We start from the raw sequence: 18568 nt of genomic DNA, 5'->3' as shown, positions 1-18568 counted from the left end.
CTAACTGCTATTGCTATGTCACCTGGCACACACGGCCTTGCCTGTTTGTTTTCCAAGTTTCTGGTGTGCATGTGTGTGTGACAATCCATTGTCCTTCATGCGCATAGCATGTACGCCGGCCAGCTGATTGTCAGATGCACATGTGCACCAGAACCCAAAGTCCGCCTTTTCCAGGAGTGTGATCCCTTTGTGCACGCGACAGTGCCAAAAACTGGCCTGCACATGTGTGCAAGCCAGCTGATTGGTGTGCATGTGCGCTAAAACCCGGAAGTTCGGCTTTTCCAGAGCCTGTGTGATGTTTCCACATGAGAAGAGGTTCGCCATCACTGATCTAGAAGTTCTAAGCAAGGCTTATCAAGAGGGAATGTTTGTTGCGATGGAAAGTTATAGCATAACACCCAGAATAATTTTTAGCTGTCTAGAGCACCATGGTATTACAGGTAGTCCTGGACTTAATGACCACAATGGAGCCCAACATTTATTGTTAAGTGAAAGAATTTGTTTTGCCCCAATTGTTAAGTGAATCACTGCCGTTGATAGTGAGTAACCCAGTTGTTAAGTGAATCTGGCTTCCCCATTAACTTGGCTTGTGAGAAGGGGATCACATGACCTTGGAGCACAGCAACGGTCATAAATATGAACCAACTGCCAAACATCTGAATTTTGATCACACAATTATGGGGATGCTACAGAGGTAATTGTATTCAAGTCTTAATTTGGGATACGACTTACTAGCACTTAAGACATATTTCATTATGATTTTTGGACAAAACCCATTGACTGGGTTCAATCTGCCAACCCAACCCAACCCAAATGATTCTCATGAAGGCTTCACGTACACCACATATGAACCAACTTACTGATTATTTAGAGTTTCCACTTTGCCACAAGGAGACTTGTGATCGGTGTATCAGGCTGACTTCAGTAACCAGAAATAATGCACATCCATCCCCATGAGGCTACGTAAGGAATAAATAATGCTGCCTAACTATTCAAGCACATTCTGAATTAGACAGTTTAAAGCTCTGCAGGAAACATGTCATCAAACTTATTTACTGGAGTAAGTTCACACATTTGATGTAATTGAATTAATTAACACAGCCTATGCAGTCTGTGATTTGGCCACTGACACATCTTGCTTTTATTGGCCTTTCCCTTCCCTTTTGTTATTTTGCTATTGGTTGAGGTCCAACATGTCTATTCGGCAAAAAATGTGATGTTTTCATGCTTTTCCACAAAAGCCTCAAAAATAGATTTGCACAGGTCCATCCCTGAAGCTCTGACGAGGAATATTCCAAACCTGCTCTCAATATTCTCATTTGGAAAAACCAAGATCAGTATTTTGAAACACTTTCACAGCTCAAATAGCTTTATCATGCTCTACTCCTATTTGTTACCCAGCTCTGCATTATATTCTTACGGCTTGTTTTCCTGTTGTGTTTGATTCCATTGAGCTGACTTGTCCCATGTTATGTTGCTTTTTAAAATACTTAAAAAGATATATTTGCACAGCTATGTTTCACTTCCATATTAGGTCATATATTAATTGGGGACACATAACAAGAATTGCAAGGGAGAAAAGATTTCTCAGGGCATCCCAAAATGGCTTCTGCATTCTGGTTTTGCAAGACTGTCTTCATAACCATCCCAAATAATGATTCGACCAAAGTTCTCAGCTGTTTCTTTTACATGACTCCTGCTACCTGTTCATTTACACCATCAAAATTCTAACTCTGTTGGGCAGAAACAAGCAGTTCTAGAGGCTGTATCGCCCATAGCCAACCACATGGCGCTAACATTTACTAAGTAAGTAGACAAAAGTAGAAAATAGGGAAGCATTTATTGCACATTGGACATTTTAAATTAAAACAGCAACCCCTGTCTCTGCTACCAAGAGGTGGCCCTCGCTTCCTCATTCCTTCTTCTTTTCATTAAAGTGGCATCTGAAAAATAAAACATCTCAAGCGGTTTCCGGAGATCAGTGCGAAGACCGTCGGCGAGTCCGGGCCGACACCGGGTGATGGCTTGGCTTCCTAATGTGGCAAATCTTTGGCATTGTGGGAGCATCCTGCTTTCCCAGATAAAGTCTCTGCCCCATGTTGTCCTCCACAGGAAGCAAACCGGGGAAGACCGGAAAGGAGAGAAAGAGAGAGAGAGAGAGCCCAGGATCCTCCATTTTGGCCCACGGAGGACAAAGAGCTGGACTCAGGAGGTGATTGTGCTTTTATTTTTTGTTTCCTTTTGTTTTTTTCAACCAAGCTGTGTCAATCTAAAGAAGACCGGCAGCTTGAGAACTGTCCACGACGACAATCCCTTCCCCGCAGATGGACGGAACAGACAGCTTGACTTAAGGGGCCTGAAATCAGGCCAGCACCTGCCGCTCTAGCGGCTTCAAGTATTCCCTTGGGCTGGAAGCGAATGCCTGCTGCAGCCCTCAGAGTTCAGGACACAAGTTGTTGGTATGATCCAAGCCTCAGGGGACGGGAGTGGCTGGGAAAGGAGGGCACTTAGTGTCAAGGTTGGAGCCTCTTTCACGGAGGGAAAGCAGAGGTGCTTGGTGCACGGAACCCTGCAGTCGTCCAAGGGGCCCAGTGTCTGTGGCCCTGCCCTTCTACGCCTTGCTGGTGTTGGTTGGAATCCTTCTTCTTCCCCAGTGCTCTTGATGGGCGATCCGAGTGCCTCTTCGCAGGGCGGTGGCAGCAGCAACACACATACATAGAGGGCAACATTGACTTGCTAGGCCTCTGAAGCTGCTTGTGGTTTCAGCTGAGCTTTCTCCATGGCTGTGCCGTAAGGAAGGGAACGTTTGAAAAAGCCCAGCTAAAAAAGAAAGAAAGAAAGAAAGAAAGAAAGGTTAGCATCTATACAGGACATCACCCACCGAATTCTTTTTCAGGGCAAATTCCATTGCGGTTGAGTGGTCTTGTGGAAGCACATTTATGATTCCTTCTTAACACCACTGTAATAAAAGTAGTATAGAAATACCTCTAGATTTTTATTTAAAAACAAGAGAGTGTTTTCTCTTTCCATCTCTCTTTGAGTATCTCCTGACATTAACTTATTGCTGTCATTTCTAAGTGCCTTTGAATCGTTCTTGGCCACCTGGACAAGCCCCTGCATTTTTTTAAAGCAACATTTGTGGAAGGAGTTTATTATCACTATCCTCTTGCTAGGGCTAAGAGAGGATTGACTGACCCAAGGTCGCCTAGCTGTCCTTCTGTCCAAGGCAAGACTAGAATTCGCGGGGTTCGTGCTTCTAGCCTGATGCCTTGAAATTATGATATCCAACTGGGTCTTAACTTAATTAATGCTATAAAATTAAGTTTGTAGTTCTCTAAACTCATGAGGACTGGAGCCATAACAATGAAAAACTCTTGGCTCAATTACATGTTTATGTGCATCACGCCCCACCTGCAGAGTTTCAGCTGAATACTGGAAACTGTGTCTCTTAAAAACACTAAATGTTGATTCAAGCCACTTTCATGACTGTGTACAGGCTGATTCATGGAGGTTCAGAATGCTAAAAAGGTAATTGTGTGTGCTTTGGGGCTGCAATTCTCTGTTGCAGGCCAAACTGTACACTTGTCGAATAACAGGGAAATGAGTCAGAGTCAATTCACCAGGGCAGGGCTAGAAAATCACAGGTGTTGCAGAAGATTCAGGTGCTGTCCAGGGTGCTGAAAACACTCCCCCATTGACACCTCTTAACATTCTATACCCCACAGCTTTTAACTGGCTTCTGACATTTCAGAATCTCCCTACTTACTCATAATTTCTTACATCTGCAGTCCTTACAAATCAAGACATACCCAGTACTTCAGAGCTTAAACGGTTTTCTCTCCAACCCTGAATTCCTCAATTATTAGGTTGTTCCGTGAACTCACCTTGTACAGCACATAGATGAGCAGTGCTAACAGCAGCAGCCCAATCAGGATGGCTAAGATGATGATCCATAGAGGAACACCCTGACTAGTCTCTGCCTTGGCCCAATGGATTGATGTTGACACCTGTCACCAGAAAGGAAGCATGAATAAGAGATATCCAAAAGTTGTAATTGAAGGTGTTACATTGGTAGCATCTAAGTCTGTTGGATCAACATATATACTATAAGTCATTCTTCAAAATGTTACAAGGACCTGTACATAAGATGAATAATTTTACCATATGTGGTATGAGTAAATAAGTATCTCAGAGCATGACTCTTGTTATGGAGAAAATAGGAGGAGGAAACACTACGTACACTGCCTTGAGCTGTACAGAAGCAAAGATGGGATATACTGTAAATCAAATAAGTAAGAATAAACTCCCCTTTATGACTCTGTAATCCATTAATAAGGGGTAGTGTTGGGGAAACTGAATCGAGCTGAGCATTTACCAGGATGCCATACCTGATGCCATATGCAGGTATTTTTACTTTGCCTCCTAGGAGATAATCTGCTACTACCTAGGATTGAACTCTCAACCCTTTGAATAGGAGGTAAGAGTATTCACCACTAGGCCACTACACCTCTCTAATAAATAAGCAAGAATAAAGCATCCTAAATCCACCAGGGTGCCAGGTATGTCATTCTCATAAATTTCAAAATAGGCCATTAGAAAGAGGCTAGCCTTCTTTAGTTATCCTAGGTTTCACATCATTCAGCCTCACCAGGCAATCCAACACCTGAATTATAAGAGGAAAAATTACTTAGCCTACTCCACTTGTGTCCTTCTTACTATAACTTTCATGTATCCACTTTTCAAGAAAATATCCAAGCTGGACTGACCCCGCCCATTCAGAGCTAAGAGCTACCTGTTTCTCTGAGTTGAGCTGATCCCAATCGCTCTCTCTGTTGTGGCAAAATGTCTCGTAATTTTCTTAATGTAAATTGGAATCCTCTTGGAAGAATTGGTATTCATAAGGGCAGAATATTTCTATTCTAACCGATAATACTGACCTTCAGATCAATGGTGGGGAGCTCTAGAGGCTGGATTTTGTAGGGCACCTTTTGCATATGGTAAACAGCGTCACACTGGATAGCCTGAGGATAGTTCTCTTTCTGCAAGTGGGGAAAGAATCATGAGAATGGTTCTGCACAAATGTTGGGTTGGATAGATGTACTGGAAGTGAAAGAACTTTAATAGGGAGGAATTAAGTATCCCATTCCCAAATGCTTAATACTATGAAAGCTAACACTTGTACAAAATGAAGGGGAAGGAGCAGGCCGTTATTTTTCTGCTGGGATTATTACATTTTTTTCTGTGTGTACATAGATCAGAGGTGGGCAACTGTGATCTTTTAGCTTGAGTTATTCCATTCCTTTAACTTTCATTCATTTCTGTGCCAGCTACTGCTACAACCAAGAATAACAGTAAGGAAGGTGGGGAAAAAAAGACAGACAGACACAAAATTTGTCCAAACAATTGAAGCCTGATGAATACCAAAATATGAGTCTCTCTCCCTCCCTCTCCCTCTTTCTCTCACACACAATTTGTCCCAAACAATTGAGGTCTGATGAACACCAAAAATATAATAAGTTTACCTGTTGAAAGCTTTTGGACCAGATGCGAAAATAGAGGAGTAAGCTGACACTTTCTAGCCGTTGCAATGCTCCCATGCGGCAGTGAAGTTGGAAACATTCATCCTCATTACACTTCTGCAGCGCAAGAACATTGAATGGTCAAATGAGACATTGGATGAACATATCTCATCAACCTTTAGTTACCTCCAAGGCAGAATTTGGGCCAAGCATCTTTGTGAACCTGAATGTCTGGCCTTACTTGACCTTCTTGCACGTTGGATTATATCTCAGAATTCCCAGACAATACAACAAATAAGAATTACAGTCTAAGTTCTCGAGGACGACAGAATGGGGAAGTTATTAAAACCAAGGGAATGTGAATCAGGACATTAGACCTAAGTTTCTCTGCATTATGGATGCATCTTACTTTTGAAGACTATGGCAAACAAAGGATCATGATTAGATTTGAAAATAAGCTACCAAAATGCATTTAGTGCTGCTTTTTGAAAACCATCTTCCACGTGTATTTATTTATGTAATTTATTTATTTAAATTTAAATTTATTGGCCACCCAACTTCCATGGACTCTGTGGGGGGGGGGGGACGATGTCGACAAAAACAATGAGAAAACACTGTGGTGTAAGGAAATATTAGTGCAGCTCTTTAGGTTGGTCCTAAACACATCGTAAGGGTATCAAAGATACGGAGCACAACTTTGTGTTTTGAAGACGTTTCTTAAAATGATGATGTGGGGCTTACCAGAGGGAAAGTGCCTCCAATGTTGCCCGTGTTCCATACTCCATCTTGCTTCTGTACATAGTGCTGCTCCTGCCCAGGAGGAGGTGTTGAAGTTGGCTCCAGCTAAACAGAGGGAGGGACGGAGGGGGAGAGAGAGATTGCAAATGTGAATTTTCATAAATTAATTCTCTGTAGCTACCAATTGTAGTCTTGTTGATTAGGTTAATACAGTTCTCCATGGCCTGTTAAACAGAGGCATTCCTTGTGGTGTGATTAGCTCAAGGTATCAAAGGGTATTTTTGCAAAGTATTGTAATACAGCTGCCAGTCAGAAAAGGCCCTTCTTTTGAATGCCAGGGCGACTCCAAGAATTAGTGCTCTTGTGCGATACAGGCTTCCCAATAGCAGAAAATCCCCCCTCGTTGTTACAACTCAGTCTCAGGCTTGGGCATGTTCTAACACAGAGCAAAGGCAAATGTCTTGTGGAAACAAGCTACTTGTTGAAACATTTATGAAAAAAAAACACCTGCAGGCAAAAAAAACCCAAGCAGGTTACCAAAAGGGGGAAGATTTGAGATGGAAGACAACGCTCAACATTGCCATTGCTGAATGGAAAAATGGCAAATTATTAAAGTAACCAAATAATGTATAGACAAATTTGGGGAATTTGCTGTCTCCTACAATTTATTACTGCTCCCTTCCTCTTTATTTTGATTTTCTAAACTATCTTGCTTGGTGCCTTTAGGTTTCAGGAGCTGAACTCCAGTCTCAACATTTAGTGGACAGGCCAAGTCGCTTCCTCCTTTGTATCCTCCCCACCCCCACAGGGGGCCCCTATTACCTGTAGACGTGATGGATTAATGGGGCTGCTGGAGGTACAATTTGCCTGCACCATGTAGCGGGTGATGTACAGTACAGCTCGTCCTTGCACTCGGAGAGGACAGCTGAGGTCCAACACTCCTTCGCTGATGGCGCTGGGGCCCTCATTGACAAACTACATAAAGGAAAAGAAAAGAAATAGAGGAAATTATCCAAGGAACCGGGAAACCGCTTCATTCTAGAAAAGGCTGCTCGTTTACTTTGTCCTTCAAGGCTGAGATGCAGAGAAACCTATCACCTGCTGAATGACCTTGCAAACCAGCATGAAATCAGGACTATAATGCAGAACAGGTCCAGCTGAGCTAACAAGACCGCCCACGAGACAAACTGTAGCCATTTCATAAAGATATCTTGATCAGCAATCAAATGAAGAGCAATGCCAATAAAGGCTAGTGCCATAACAATAGTCAGCAAACCAGCCATGTTTCCATCGTTAGCCAAGCATTTATTTTTGGAAAAATCCCAGATGCGAAAAAGTAACTTCTGTATAACTTTATACAGAGGTATATATATAAAACCTTATAAAGCTCAACATTCACAGCAATATCAACCTAGGCAGGTATATTGCTGTGAAGGTTGAGCTTTAATATGGCTTGTGTTAATCTAGATCTGCCTCCTTATTGTTAGTGTCTTTCAGAAGTGTAGGTTTGAAACTCCCATAATTCTTAGCCCGTATGACTTACACCAGATCTGTCAAACTGGCGGCCTGTGGGCCGCATGCATCATGCACAGTCCACGCCCAACCCGGCTTCGCAAAGGCAACCCCCCCGTCACAATATGTCATGTGACACAATCTAATTCGACACTCGTGACTTACACTCATGTTCCTTAAGAATTTTGAATGCTGAGGTGGAGTCATTTGGAGGCTACCACTTTGAAAAAGACTGGTACAAAAGGACATTTCAGAAGCTGAATTGGGTCCGATCCAGGGGTGGGTTCCTGCCAGTTCTAACCTCTTCTATAGAAGAGGTTCCACAAATCTACAGTGCCGTTTAGAACCGGTTCCAGATCCCTCCCCCTGCCCATCCGCACATCATCAAGATGAAGAGCGAGAGGAGGAACTCTGGGAGTTGAAGTCCACAAGTCTTAAAGCTGTCAAGTTTGAACACCCCTGAGGTTTTTTTTTCTAAAGGGTTAGGGGTGCAAGGGTCTTGTAACTTGACAGCTTTAAGATTTGCACACTTCAATGCCAGAGTTCCTGAGTCAACATGACTGAGGAGGAATTCTGGAAATTGAAGTCTACGTCATAAAGCTGTCAAGTTTGAACACCCTGGGTTTTTTTTTCTAAAAGGTTAGGGGTGCAAGGGTCTTGAACTTGACAGCTTTAAGACTTGTGCGCTCCAAATGCCAGTTTCTGAGCCAACATTTTGGTTGCTAAACAAGAGTGTTGTTAAGTGAGTTTCACCACATTTTATAAGTTGGCCACACCCACCCAGTCACATGACTGGCAAGCCACTCCCACCCGTTCACATGGTCGGCAAGCCACTCCCACAAAGCAGGCCACACCTACAGAAGAGGTTCTAAAAAATTTTGAAGCCCACCACTGATCCGATCCCAGAAATAAAATAGGCACCCCCAAGGACATTTGGCCCATTGGGAAGTCCCAGCTATTCCATCGGCTTCTTCTGCTCAGCAAGAAACACCCACCTGATAGACATGGCGGACCCCAGGGCCGATATCTTGTTCACGCTGCACTGATCTACCAGGCGCCCAACCAGGCAGAGCCACAGCATCTGGCATGGATGCTCTGTGGAAGAGGTAGAAAAAAGCATTTCAGACAAAGAAATTATTCACTGGGGACTAGAGCAATTTAAATAATCAATGCAAATCATTTCTCAATGATGTGAGGCAAAATTAAAGCAAAATCCAAACAACAGTAATCAAGTCTTAACATCACATAAAGTTCACTGTGATGTCTACTAATATAGCAATGCTATATTGGGATGTGTAAGCATGGAAATCAGAACATGTGTGTGTTCCTCTGGCTAAGCATTCAACATGTATTTATTTTAACTGAGAAGCAAATTGCAAAATTAATGTTTGGCAACAATACGATTTGCTTATTTGATATTTTTATTCCATTCTTTTATAGTAGGCCCAAGGCTGTGGATTTAATCCACAATTAAGCAATGCAATGATAATAATTATTTTTATGTTGTATTGTATGTTTTATTTATGAAGTAAAGCAGAATGAAGTTAATAAAACAATAAAAATGCAACAAGAATAAATGATTCATTAAATATATTTTTGTTATTTCTGAAGGTTATTATGTTCTGGGGGAAAATGACACATATTTTAAATTGACTTTGAAATGAACTTGGATATTTTTAGATGATCATATTCCTATGAACCATGTACTTATTAGATGGTAATTGATGGCTGAACTATGCAAATAGTTTTTCTACATCCTTCTTGCTGTCAGGACACTAGTTCTTTTACACGGAAGAAAGAAATTTATGCCTTCAATTACTGAACTGAAGAGTGGTGTTACCTATAACTCATGAACATTGCTTCTAGGCCCAGATATAATGAAAAAGGAACTGTTATGCAAACTTCACACCCACACACATGAAAGACGCACACAAAATTGCTGTACACACCTCTCACTGTACATATTCCTACATATAAGGTAAAGGTTCCCCTCGCACATACGTGCTAGTCGTTCCTGATTCTAGGGGGAGATGCTCATCTCTGTTTCAAAGCCATAGAGCCAGCACTGGCAAAAGACGTCTCTGTGATCATGCGGCCGAAGGCGCATGGAATGCTGTTACCTTCCCACCAAAGGTGGTCCCTATTGTTCTTCTTGCACTTTTACATGCTTTGGAATGGCTAAGTTGGCAGAAGCTGGGACAAGTAATAGGAGCTCACTCCGTTATGCAGCACCAGGGATTCGAACTGCTGAACTGCCAACCTTTCGACATGCTAAGTGTCTCAGCTACTGAGCCACTGCGTCCCCTTACACATAATTATTTCTTGTTGTTTGCTGTGTTTTTTTCCTTTTGTTATTTTTCTATTTTTTCTTTGTTCTATTTTATCAAATAGAATGCAAAAAATATGATACAATGAGCCCACCAGCAATCTCCTTCTGCCTCGTATGCTTTTGTTACTAAATACAGGGCCGAAACATTATGGAGCAAAGTAATTGTTAAAAATCAGTAATAAAAAATAGTTTGATTCTCCTGCTTAATAAAAATATTAAAAATGGCGATGGCTCTGCCCGTTTTAGAGTATGGTTGATATTGGGCATATGTGTAAAAATCAAGCTAGGATTTACTTTCGGGGGAGGTCATATTTTGGGGGGAAATACAGTGGAAGCAGACCTGCTGAGATTTTTCTGAGCCTAGTCAAGGTTGAGTGTGACTAGTTGTGCATTTATTTATTTATTTATTTATTTATTTATTTATTTATTTATTTATTTATTTATTTATTTATTTAATTTGTCAACAAGTGCATGGAAACAAGTATGAAAAATACATGAAAAAAATGGATAAAAATAAGCAAAGCATAGCCATAAACATGTAAAGAATACATATAAATGGGACAGGACTGGGACAGGAGGCACGCTGGTGCACTTATGCATGCCCCCTTAGGGACCTCTTAAGAAATGTGTGTCCATGGTAGACAGCTTATGTTTATAAATATTATAATTTATGATATTCCTTTAGCCCATGATGAAACTTAAGGTGGTATACATTAGATTGCTTAATGCCTCCTCTTCGACTCTTGGTGATTGGTGAATTATAGGTGTTAAGATCTGTAAATGGCCTGCTCTACTCAACATTTGGGTCTCTTGCATCTTCTCCCAGGAATCAACCCTCCTTTATCAAGAATAGAATGAGAAAGATCTGCATATGCTCAAACTACCTCAGATTAAAACCCCCCTGAAGTGATTCCCCCCCCCCCATTAATCTTTGACCACTTGGTAAATTAGGAGGCATTCATTCAAAACAGTTTTATAATTTTAACAGAAAATGTCTAGTAAGCCTAGGTACAGAGGGAGGGCGACTGCTTAGTTGCGGAGATAATGTAAGTTCTGCATGAAGAACCTCAAAAATTTAATCCTTGGCATTTTAAGAGGCAAATGTTGGGGAAGTTCACCAGCAGGCCTTGGAAATCAACTGCCAGAAGCTCTCACCACCTGAAGCCTGTGAAAAATACAGACTTCTTGGTGAGAGAGTAGAAAGACACGTGGAACAGCCTGACTGTCAAAGGCAGGATTTGAAAAGGAGGAGACAGGAGTTGCCTCTAGGCGTGATGAGCAGCAAACAAGCCTAATAAATGGAATAAATAAATAAATAAATGAGAAATAAGAGTCCTCGGGGCTGTAGGCTAGAGCTTCCTCATTCCTGGTTTATATGTTTTTTGTTCCCTTTTGAAATTCCATCATGCACAGACTCTTTTATGATTAAGGAGCGTTCATTTAAATTGCTACAATTAGACGAGGTGTTATTCTAAGCTACTTCTGCAAAAGCTGCTAACCTGCCAAGAGTTGCTAATTAAGAAAGAGGCATTTTCTTGGGGAACTGGGGGAATATAGAAAGTTGCCCTGCTGGATTCATGAGGACTGGGAAAAGAAAACTTGTCTAAAAGGTTTGACCAATGGTTTCAAGTGTTAACTTGTGACTGGAATATAACAGACCCCACGGTGTTTGTTCAAGGGAACGCTAACTAATCAAGAACATTTGCTAATCACTGTAATCAAATGGACTGTTTTCTCAAAGTACTTGAATTAAAAGCTGATTCATACTCTCCAACATGGGGCATAAAATCGTGTGGGAAATTTTATTGTCTCTTTAGCTGCATATTCCTTGAATATAAGCTAGCCGAGCTTTCGGTAAAATGTCTATTTAAATAACTTGCTTGTGTTTCCTGGAGGAGATAATCATGGATGACTAGATTTCAGGTTTCAGAAGAAAAACAGCTCCCTTGGGGTAAATACCAGCTGCTGCCACATTTTCCAGTTGCAATGTATGCCTGTGAAGGTTGGACCATAAGAAAGGTTGAGCGCCAAAGAATTGAAGCCTTTGAACTATGGTGTGGAGAAGACTCCTGCAAGTCCCTTGAACTGCAAGGCGATCAAACCGATCAGTCCTAGAGGAGATCAACCCTGACTGCTCTTTAGAAGGCCAGATCCTGAAGATGAAACTCAAATACTTTGGCCACCTGATGAGAAGGAAGGACAAGAAGATCCTAATGCTGGGAAAGCTGGAGGGCAAAAGAAGAAGGGGACAGCAGATAATGAGGTGGTTGGATGGAGAAACTGAAGCAGTAGGCATGAGCTTAAATGGACTTCAGAGGATGGTAGAGGACAGGAAGGCCTGGAGGAACGTTATCCATGGGGTCGTGATGGGTCAGACACGACTTCACAACTAACAACAACCACATTGGAGAGCATTTCCCAGGGATACTTATATTTCCATAAGAAAATGTTCATGCAACTAGCATTCCACTGGTGTCATATAAGAAAGCGGGCACAAATCCTAGACTGAACTCATGCAATCAGCACAGCAAAAATTGAAGTGTGGACCAGGCATCCTTGGCTAAGGGGATTGTCAAGTTGACCGGATCTACAGCACTTTAAAATATTGCAAGTTGCTTGTCCAATCAACTAAACTTCATGTTCCTGTGCTGGATATCAGCACTGTTTCCCATTTGATCAATCTATACCAATGTGGAATATTTGGTTGCACTGAGCAGAGTCAAATATGCATATATTTGAATCCAAGCAATACATTTAGCAGTAAGTGATTAGAGAGTTATCTTCTAAAAGCAAACCAGGTCTTCATTTAAGGGAGAACAGAGAAAGAGAAAGATGGTGAAGATCTAAGAAAGACCATTTCTCATGAAAGGAACTTTTCAAGTGTAACGTCTCTAATGATGCACTTACCAAATCAGACATAAGTAATATTGCCTGTGCTAATGAATTGAAAACTGTAAATTGACTGGGAGACAACCAGACCCAACTTCATTCAACTCGTTTTTAAATTATTGAATGAATAATTCCAACTTTTTGGTAGTGTCTCTTTAGTTCTACTTTGGGGATATTTTCTTTCTTTACAGGTAGTCCTCGCCTCACAACAGTTAGTTTAGTGACCATTCGGAGTTACAACGGCACTGAAAAAAGTGATTTATGACCATTTATCATACTTATACAGCATCCTCAGTCATGTGATTTCCTTTTGTGACCTTCTGACAAGCAGACAATGGAGAGTCAGATTCGCTTAACAACGGTGTTGCTAATTTAACAATTGTGGTGATTCACAACAAATGTGGCAAGAAATGTCATAAAATGGGGCAAAACTCCCCAATTAACCCAATTTCTCACTTGGCAACCTAAACTTTGGGGTCAATTGTGCTTGTAAGTCAAGGACTACCTGTATTTTCCCCACTGTTTAGCTGATCATCCCAACAATGCATGTGGCAAAACACAGAGTAAGAAGAGAGCAACATTCTCGGTGTCAGGGAAGTAGGAAGACTTTTATTAAAAATTGTTGGGAGGGAGGAGGATCAACTTATGAAGGGATGGAAAGGCAGGTGGGTTCCTGGCCTGGCAGCTGGTGCAGCCTTCAGGGTTAAAATGATTTGCCAACACATGGCACCTTTCCTTTGTTATTAAAGGTGTGATTTGCCCTTACCCGCTTATGATTAAACTCCAGCATTTGCATGCCTTGCAGGCAACAGCAGGCCTTGGACATTCTTTTAACCATTCAAAATAATTACTCCTGGCATGATACTTACCCATAGGATGAAATGCGAAGGGAAGTTTCCACGCGCAGGACAAAAGATTCCACTTCGCTGTGAGAATTGTTGGCGTTCTTGCTGCAAAAAAACAGATATGGCTATGTGGAAGGGTGTAGACTCAAAGCACCGTGCAGGAAAGAAATAGTCCAGGAAGTCAAGAACTGCTCGACTTGTCTATGAGCTCAAAGGGAGGGGATGGGGGGGGGGCACTGTTCTGACCTAGGCTTCCCAAGAGCACGAAGCAAACTCCTTGTCCTGACAAAAAAAAAACACTTTTATGAATTTACTATGAATTCTGCTCATTCACATCCAGCAAAGTCTTTCAAGGGGGGATTAACAGTCACAGACCTTATCTGGATTGGAGAGCTGTCAGGCTGATATCTGCAAAACCTGGCAAGGAGTCTCGGAGAGTCACGAACCAATTAAGCAAACTAATTGTCTCCTGCTAACTCCACTCCCCTTTCGCTCCTCTTTTATTTCCTCTGGGAGGGGCCATTCATCATCCACCTGTGGCCTTACTTCCAAGTCGACCCCTGTTCTTTAGCTCTTCCCTTTGTCTGGCAACTCTGCGCATGTGCACACTGGGAACAGGCTCCAGCTGTTCGTCTGCCTCACTGATGTCTGACTCTGAAGGCAACTGATAACTGGCATATGGCTCTGGCCCCCTCTCTGCCTCCGACACAGAGCCCTCATCAGAGCCTTCTGCAGACTCCAGGACTGGCCCACGTTCCCCCCAACCTCCTCACTGTCCGAATCTGTTGCCAGCTTTGCTGGTGGGCCACAATAGGTACTGGCAGATTATCTTGGGTGTTTTTACCTGTGAATCTGGAAATCAAACTGGATGGATGGCTTAGCATCGGTGATGCGAGGCACAGTAAAACGCAGGCCACCCAAGAGCTAAGAAGGATAAGACAAAAAAAGAAGAAGGCATTAGGATCAAGTGCTTTATTCAGATATCTTGTATCAGAGGTTGCACATGTGGGTTTACTTGGACCTTGGTTGTTTTCTTGCAGACACTTCATTACCCAGCTATGTAACAGAGTGGGCTGTTTTGGATGTAATAGTTGCATGTTGATAGACCAAAGCCAACACTTTAGTACAGAGGCCTCCAACCCCTGAGTCTTGGATGGTACTTGTCTTTGGCCTGTTACAACCTAAGGTGCACAGCTGAAGGTGAATGACAGGCAAGCAAGTGAAGCTTCATCTATATCTGCAAGTGCTCCCCAGTGCTAGCATCACCGTTTCACCTTCACCACAGCTCATCATATTAGATTCTCATAGGACAGTGATGGCGAACCTATGGCATGCATGCCACAGGTGGCACACTGAGCCATTTGTTAGGTGAGGCGTTGCCCTGACAGTCCAGCACACATGTGCGTGCTGGCCAGCTGACTTTGGCCTTCATGTTTGACCATTTTTCACCCTCTGGAAGCTTCCCTGAAACCTCCGGAAGGTGAAAAACAAGAAAACCGGAAGTTCAGGAATGGACTTCCGGTTTTGGTGTTGGGCCGTTTTTCTCCCTCCAGAGGCTTCAGGGAAGCCTTCTGAAGGCGAAAAACGGCCCTACAGGCAAACCACAAGTCCATTCCTGAACTTCTGGGTTGACCATAGGGCCATTTATGGGGGGAGGACAGGGGAGGCTGTTTTTGCCCTCCCCAGGCTCCTAGAAAGCCTCTGGGGCCTGGGGAGGGTGAAAAATGGGTCCATCACGTGCCAAAAGCGGGGGGGGGGGGGTCATGCGCATAAAATTATGGATGTGGGCATTCCTGTGCACACACACCCCTGCGCTCCCCCCGCTTTTGCCACGCAATGGGAAAAAGGTTAGCCATCACTGTCATAGGAAGTTGAACCCTACTATAAATTCCTACTGCAAGGGATCTAGGTTGTGTGCTCCTCCCTCCCCCCCCACCTCCCACTCTGTGGAGAAAACAGTCTTCCACGAAACTAGTCCCTGGTGTGAAAAAGGTTGGGGACCACTGCCTTAGTACATAGCAGCAACACTCACACTGACACCTGCTTTCATCGGGTTGCCAAGGTCACAGATAACCATATTTGTATCGTTCACGGTGTCATAACGGCAGCTCTGGCTGGAAATGTTCTAAAGGAAAGACAAAGAAAAAGTACGTTAAGACCACGGGTATCAAACTTGCCCCGTCATGTTGTCATGTGACATTCCCCTCCTTCGTGGAGCTGGGGTGGGCGTGGCCTGCACAGGATGCATCTGGCCTGTGGGCCGCCAGTTTGACACCCCTGATTTAGACAAATCCATGGGGGATTTGTGTGTTATCATCAAAGTTAAAGGTAATAAGCTTTGGATACCAATGGCTAAAGAGCAAAGAGGCCTGCGCGCTTTCACTATCTTGTCCGACTTGTTATAATTCTTACTGCTAGGATAGAAGCCTCTTAACAAACTTTTCACGTGAGCTTCAATCCATTTCATCTGCTCCAGTGTATACATGAGTAAAAAGGGTTCTGCTGAAATATTTATAATCACGTGTACATAAAACCAATAGCTCGCAGCGTAGAGAAAGCATTTCCCTTCTGTTACATGAAAGGGAAGAATGTTTTTATGGACTTAAACTATTAGGTTTCTATGTTTCTGCACAATTTAGTTCCTAAAAAGGGCTTTCTAATGTTTATACCCAAATTGAATTGATTCTTCAATTTTAAAAGATTTAGGGGTGTTTTTTTTTTAAAAGGGAGAAGACTGTGATCAATCAGGAGCAGCCAAAAATGCATTAAAAAATAGAATAAAGAACAGGGTAAATAATGTAGCCTTTTCATTCTTGTAATTCCGAGAATCTTCTGGGATGGTGGGTGAGAAGCATGAATATCAGCTCGATACAGGTGGTCCTTGACTTACAACAATTCATTTAGTGACTCTTTGAAGTTACAGCATCACTGAAAAAAGTGACTTATGATTGTTTCCTACACTTACAGCCATTGCACCATCCCCATGGTCACTTGTTCAAAATTTGGATGCTTGGCAACTGGTTCGTATTTATGACAGCTGCAGTGTCCCAGAACATGCGACTGTCTTTTGTGACCTTCTGACAAGCAACGTCAATGGGGAAGCCAGATTCACTTAACAACCGTGATGCTAACTTAACAACTACAGTGATTCACTTAACAACTGTGGCAGGAAAGGTTGTAAAATGGGGCAAAATTCACTTAACAACTGTCTCACCTAGCCACACAATTGTGTTTGTACTGACTGGCAACTGAAATGGAGTCACTTTATGATCGCTTGAATTTTTGAAAATAATGAGTCATGTGGTACTTTTGGCCAGCATATTTATTGTGGCATAAGCTTCCAAGGATTAACGGAATATGTTAATGTTTTGAAATGCCACCCCCCCAACCACTGTTGTATTTTTGTTGCTTTAGAAATCAGAAATATTGACCTGCTGGAATTCACAACATCATCATTTTTCAACGACCCCAGAATCTCTTGCAGGGTGGAGTCTGGGCAAGCAGAGAGTTCTTAATGGCCAGATGCCCTTCCTGTCGCCAATGCAGAATTTTGTGCAGCAGATATATTCTCATTGTGCCCAGAGAGAGAAATATCTGCCTCTACCTAGGATTGAACTCACAGCCTCCTGATTGTGAAGTGAGAACTCCATATCTAGGTCACCGCACCGCTGGAATTCACAACATGCCCCCACAATTCACAATCTTTTACACTTTGTTCAAAGAACAGAAGATGTGTCCCAGGGCTTCTATCAGTCCCCATGTTGTACTTCATACTCTAGTTTGACAACTAATGGATGGAACATCATTGGATTTTGAGGGAGAAGGTTCGTTAAGGAGCACTTACGCCGTAGTTGCGTTGAATTCCTGAATAGTCTGCCTCGGGTGGGATTGTCACATGGAGTTCAGCTTCATAGGCACCACCTTCTCCACGATTCATGGCATGGAATGAAAGGTTAAGCGAATTCTTGTTTCCCAGAAAGGCAACAGTTGGGTCCCTGCGAAAGGTGAAATCCACAATGAATGAGTGCACGCATCAAAACAAAAAGAAATCTGAAACAATGAGGGCAAGATCAAAGGCAGCAAAGCTACCGTATTTTTCGAAGTATAAGACACACCTTTTTCCTCTCAAAAAAGAGGCTGAAAATCTGGGTGCATCTTATACACTGAATACAGCATTTTTGGCCTCCTGAAACCCCGCCCCCTTCACCCAAATGGCCGTGCATAGCCTTTAGGAGCCTTGCAGAGTGCTCCTGGGGGCTGGGGAGGGCAGAAATGAGCAAAAAATGGATTGATTTTGCCCCCCCCCCCTCCAGCCCATAGGAGCACTCTACAAACTTCCTAAAGGCTATGCATGCCCTTTTTTTGACAAAGTTTTTGGGAGGTCTGCAGAGTGCAAAAACTTTTTTTTTTAAAAAAACATGCCTCTTTAAAATCTTGGTGCGTCTTATACTCCGGTACATCTTATATTCCGAAAAATACCAGTAATTATTTGGGCACCATCCGGAGAGTTCAGAGAAAGGAGTACTGTACTTTTATGTCTCTTTCAGGTGACCCTAGTCAACTAAATCTTCAGACGTACAATTTAAATCAGTCTGAACTTCGTACTCTTCTCCACAACCTTGGTAGAAAGTTGTTTTATATAACCAATGAGTCAACAAGGTCTGGAAAGTTTCAAGTATTTCTCTCCCCCACCCCCCTTTGTAACATATGAAAATGTTAGTTCTTCTCAAGCACCT

At 42.5% G+C, this 18568-nt stretch overlaps 1 protein-coding gene across 1 annotated transcript in view; it reads right to left on the bottom strand.

The window, feature by feature from the left end:
* Nucleotides 1–1690: 1690 nt before the first annotated feature.
* ITGA5 (integrin subunit alpha 5) overlaps nt 1691–18568 on the bottom strand; it is a 93531-nt gene continuing 76653 nt past the window's right edge. Inside the window, exons 20-30 of the mRNA XM_032210304.1 lie at nt 17677–17827; nt 15865–15957; nt 14677–14756; nt 13857–13937; nt 8765–8864; nt 7080–7232; nt 6261–6362; nt 5523–5636; nt 4938–5039; nt 3885–4007; nt 1691–2820 (exon numbers count right to left, since the gene is read on the bottom strand). Coding sequence (XP_032066195.1) covers nt 2737–2820; nt 3885–4007; nt 4938–5039; nt 5523–5636; nt 6261–6362; nt 7080–7232; nt 8765–8864; nt 13857–13937; nt 14677–14756; nt 15865–15957; nt 17677–17827 — 1183 coding nt within the window. The 3' untranslated portion in view covers nt 1691–2736. The remainder of the gene's footprint in view (nt 2821–3884; nt 4008–4937; nt 5040–5522; nt 5637–6260; nt 6363–7079; nt 7233–8764; nt 8865–13856; nt 13938–14676; nt 14757–15864; nt 15958–17676; nt 17828–18568) is intronic.

Source organism: Thamnophis elegans, chromosome 2 (assembly GCF_009769535.1).
Source record: "Thamnophis elegans isolate rThaEle1 chromosome 2, rThaEle1.pri, whole genome shotgun sequence".
In the NCBI taxonomy this organism is placed as follows: domain Eukaryota; kingdom Metazoa; phylum Chordata; class Lepidosauria; order Squamata; family Colubridae; genus Thamnophis; species Thamnophis elegans.
The sequence above is the reverse complement of the archived record's forward strand: the minus strand, read 5'-3'. Positions and strand labels throughout refer to the sequence as shown.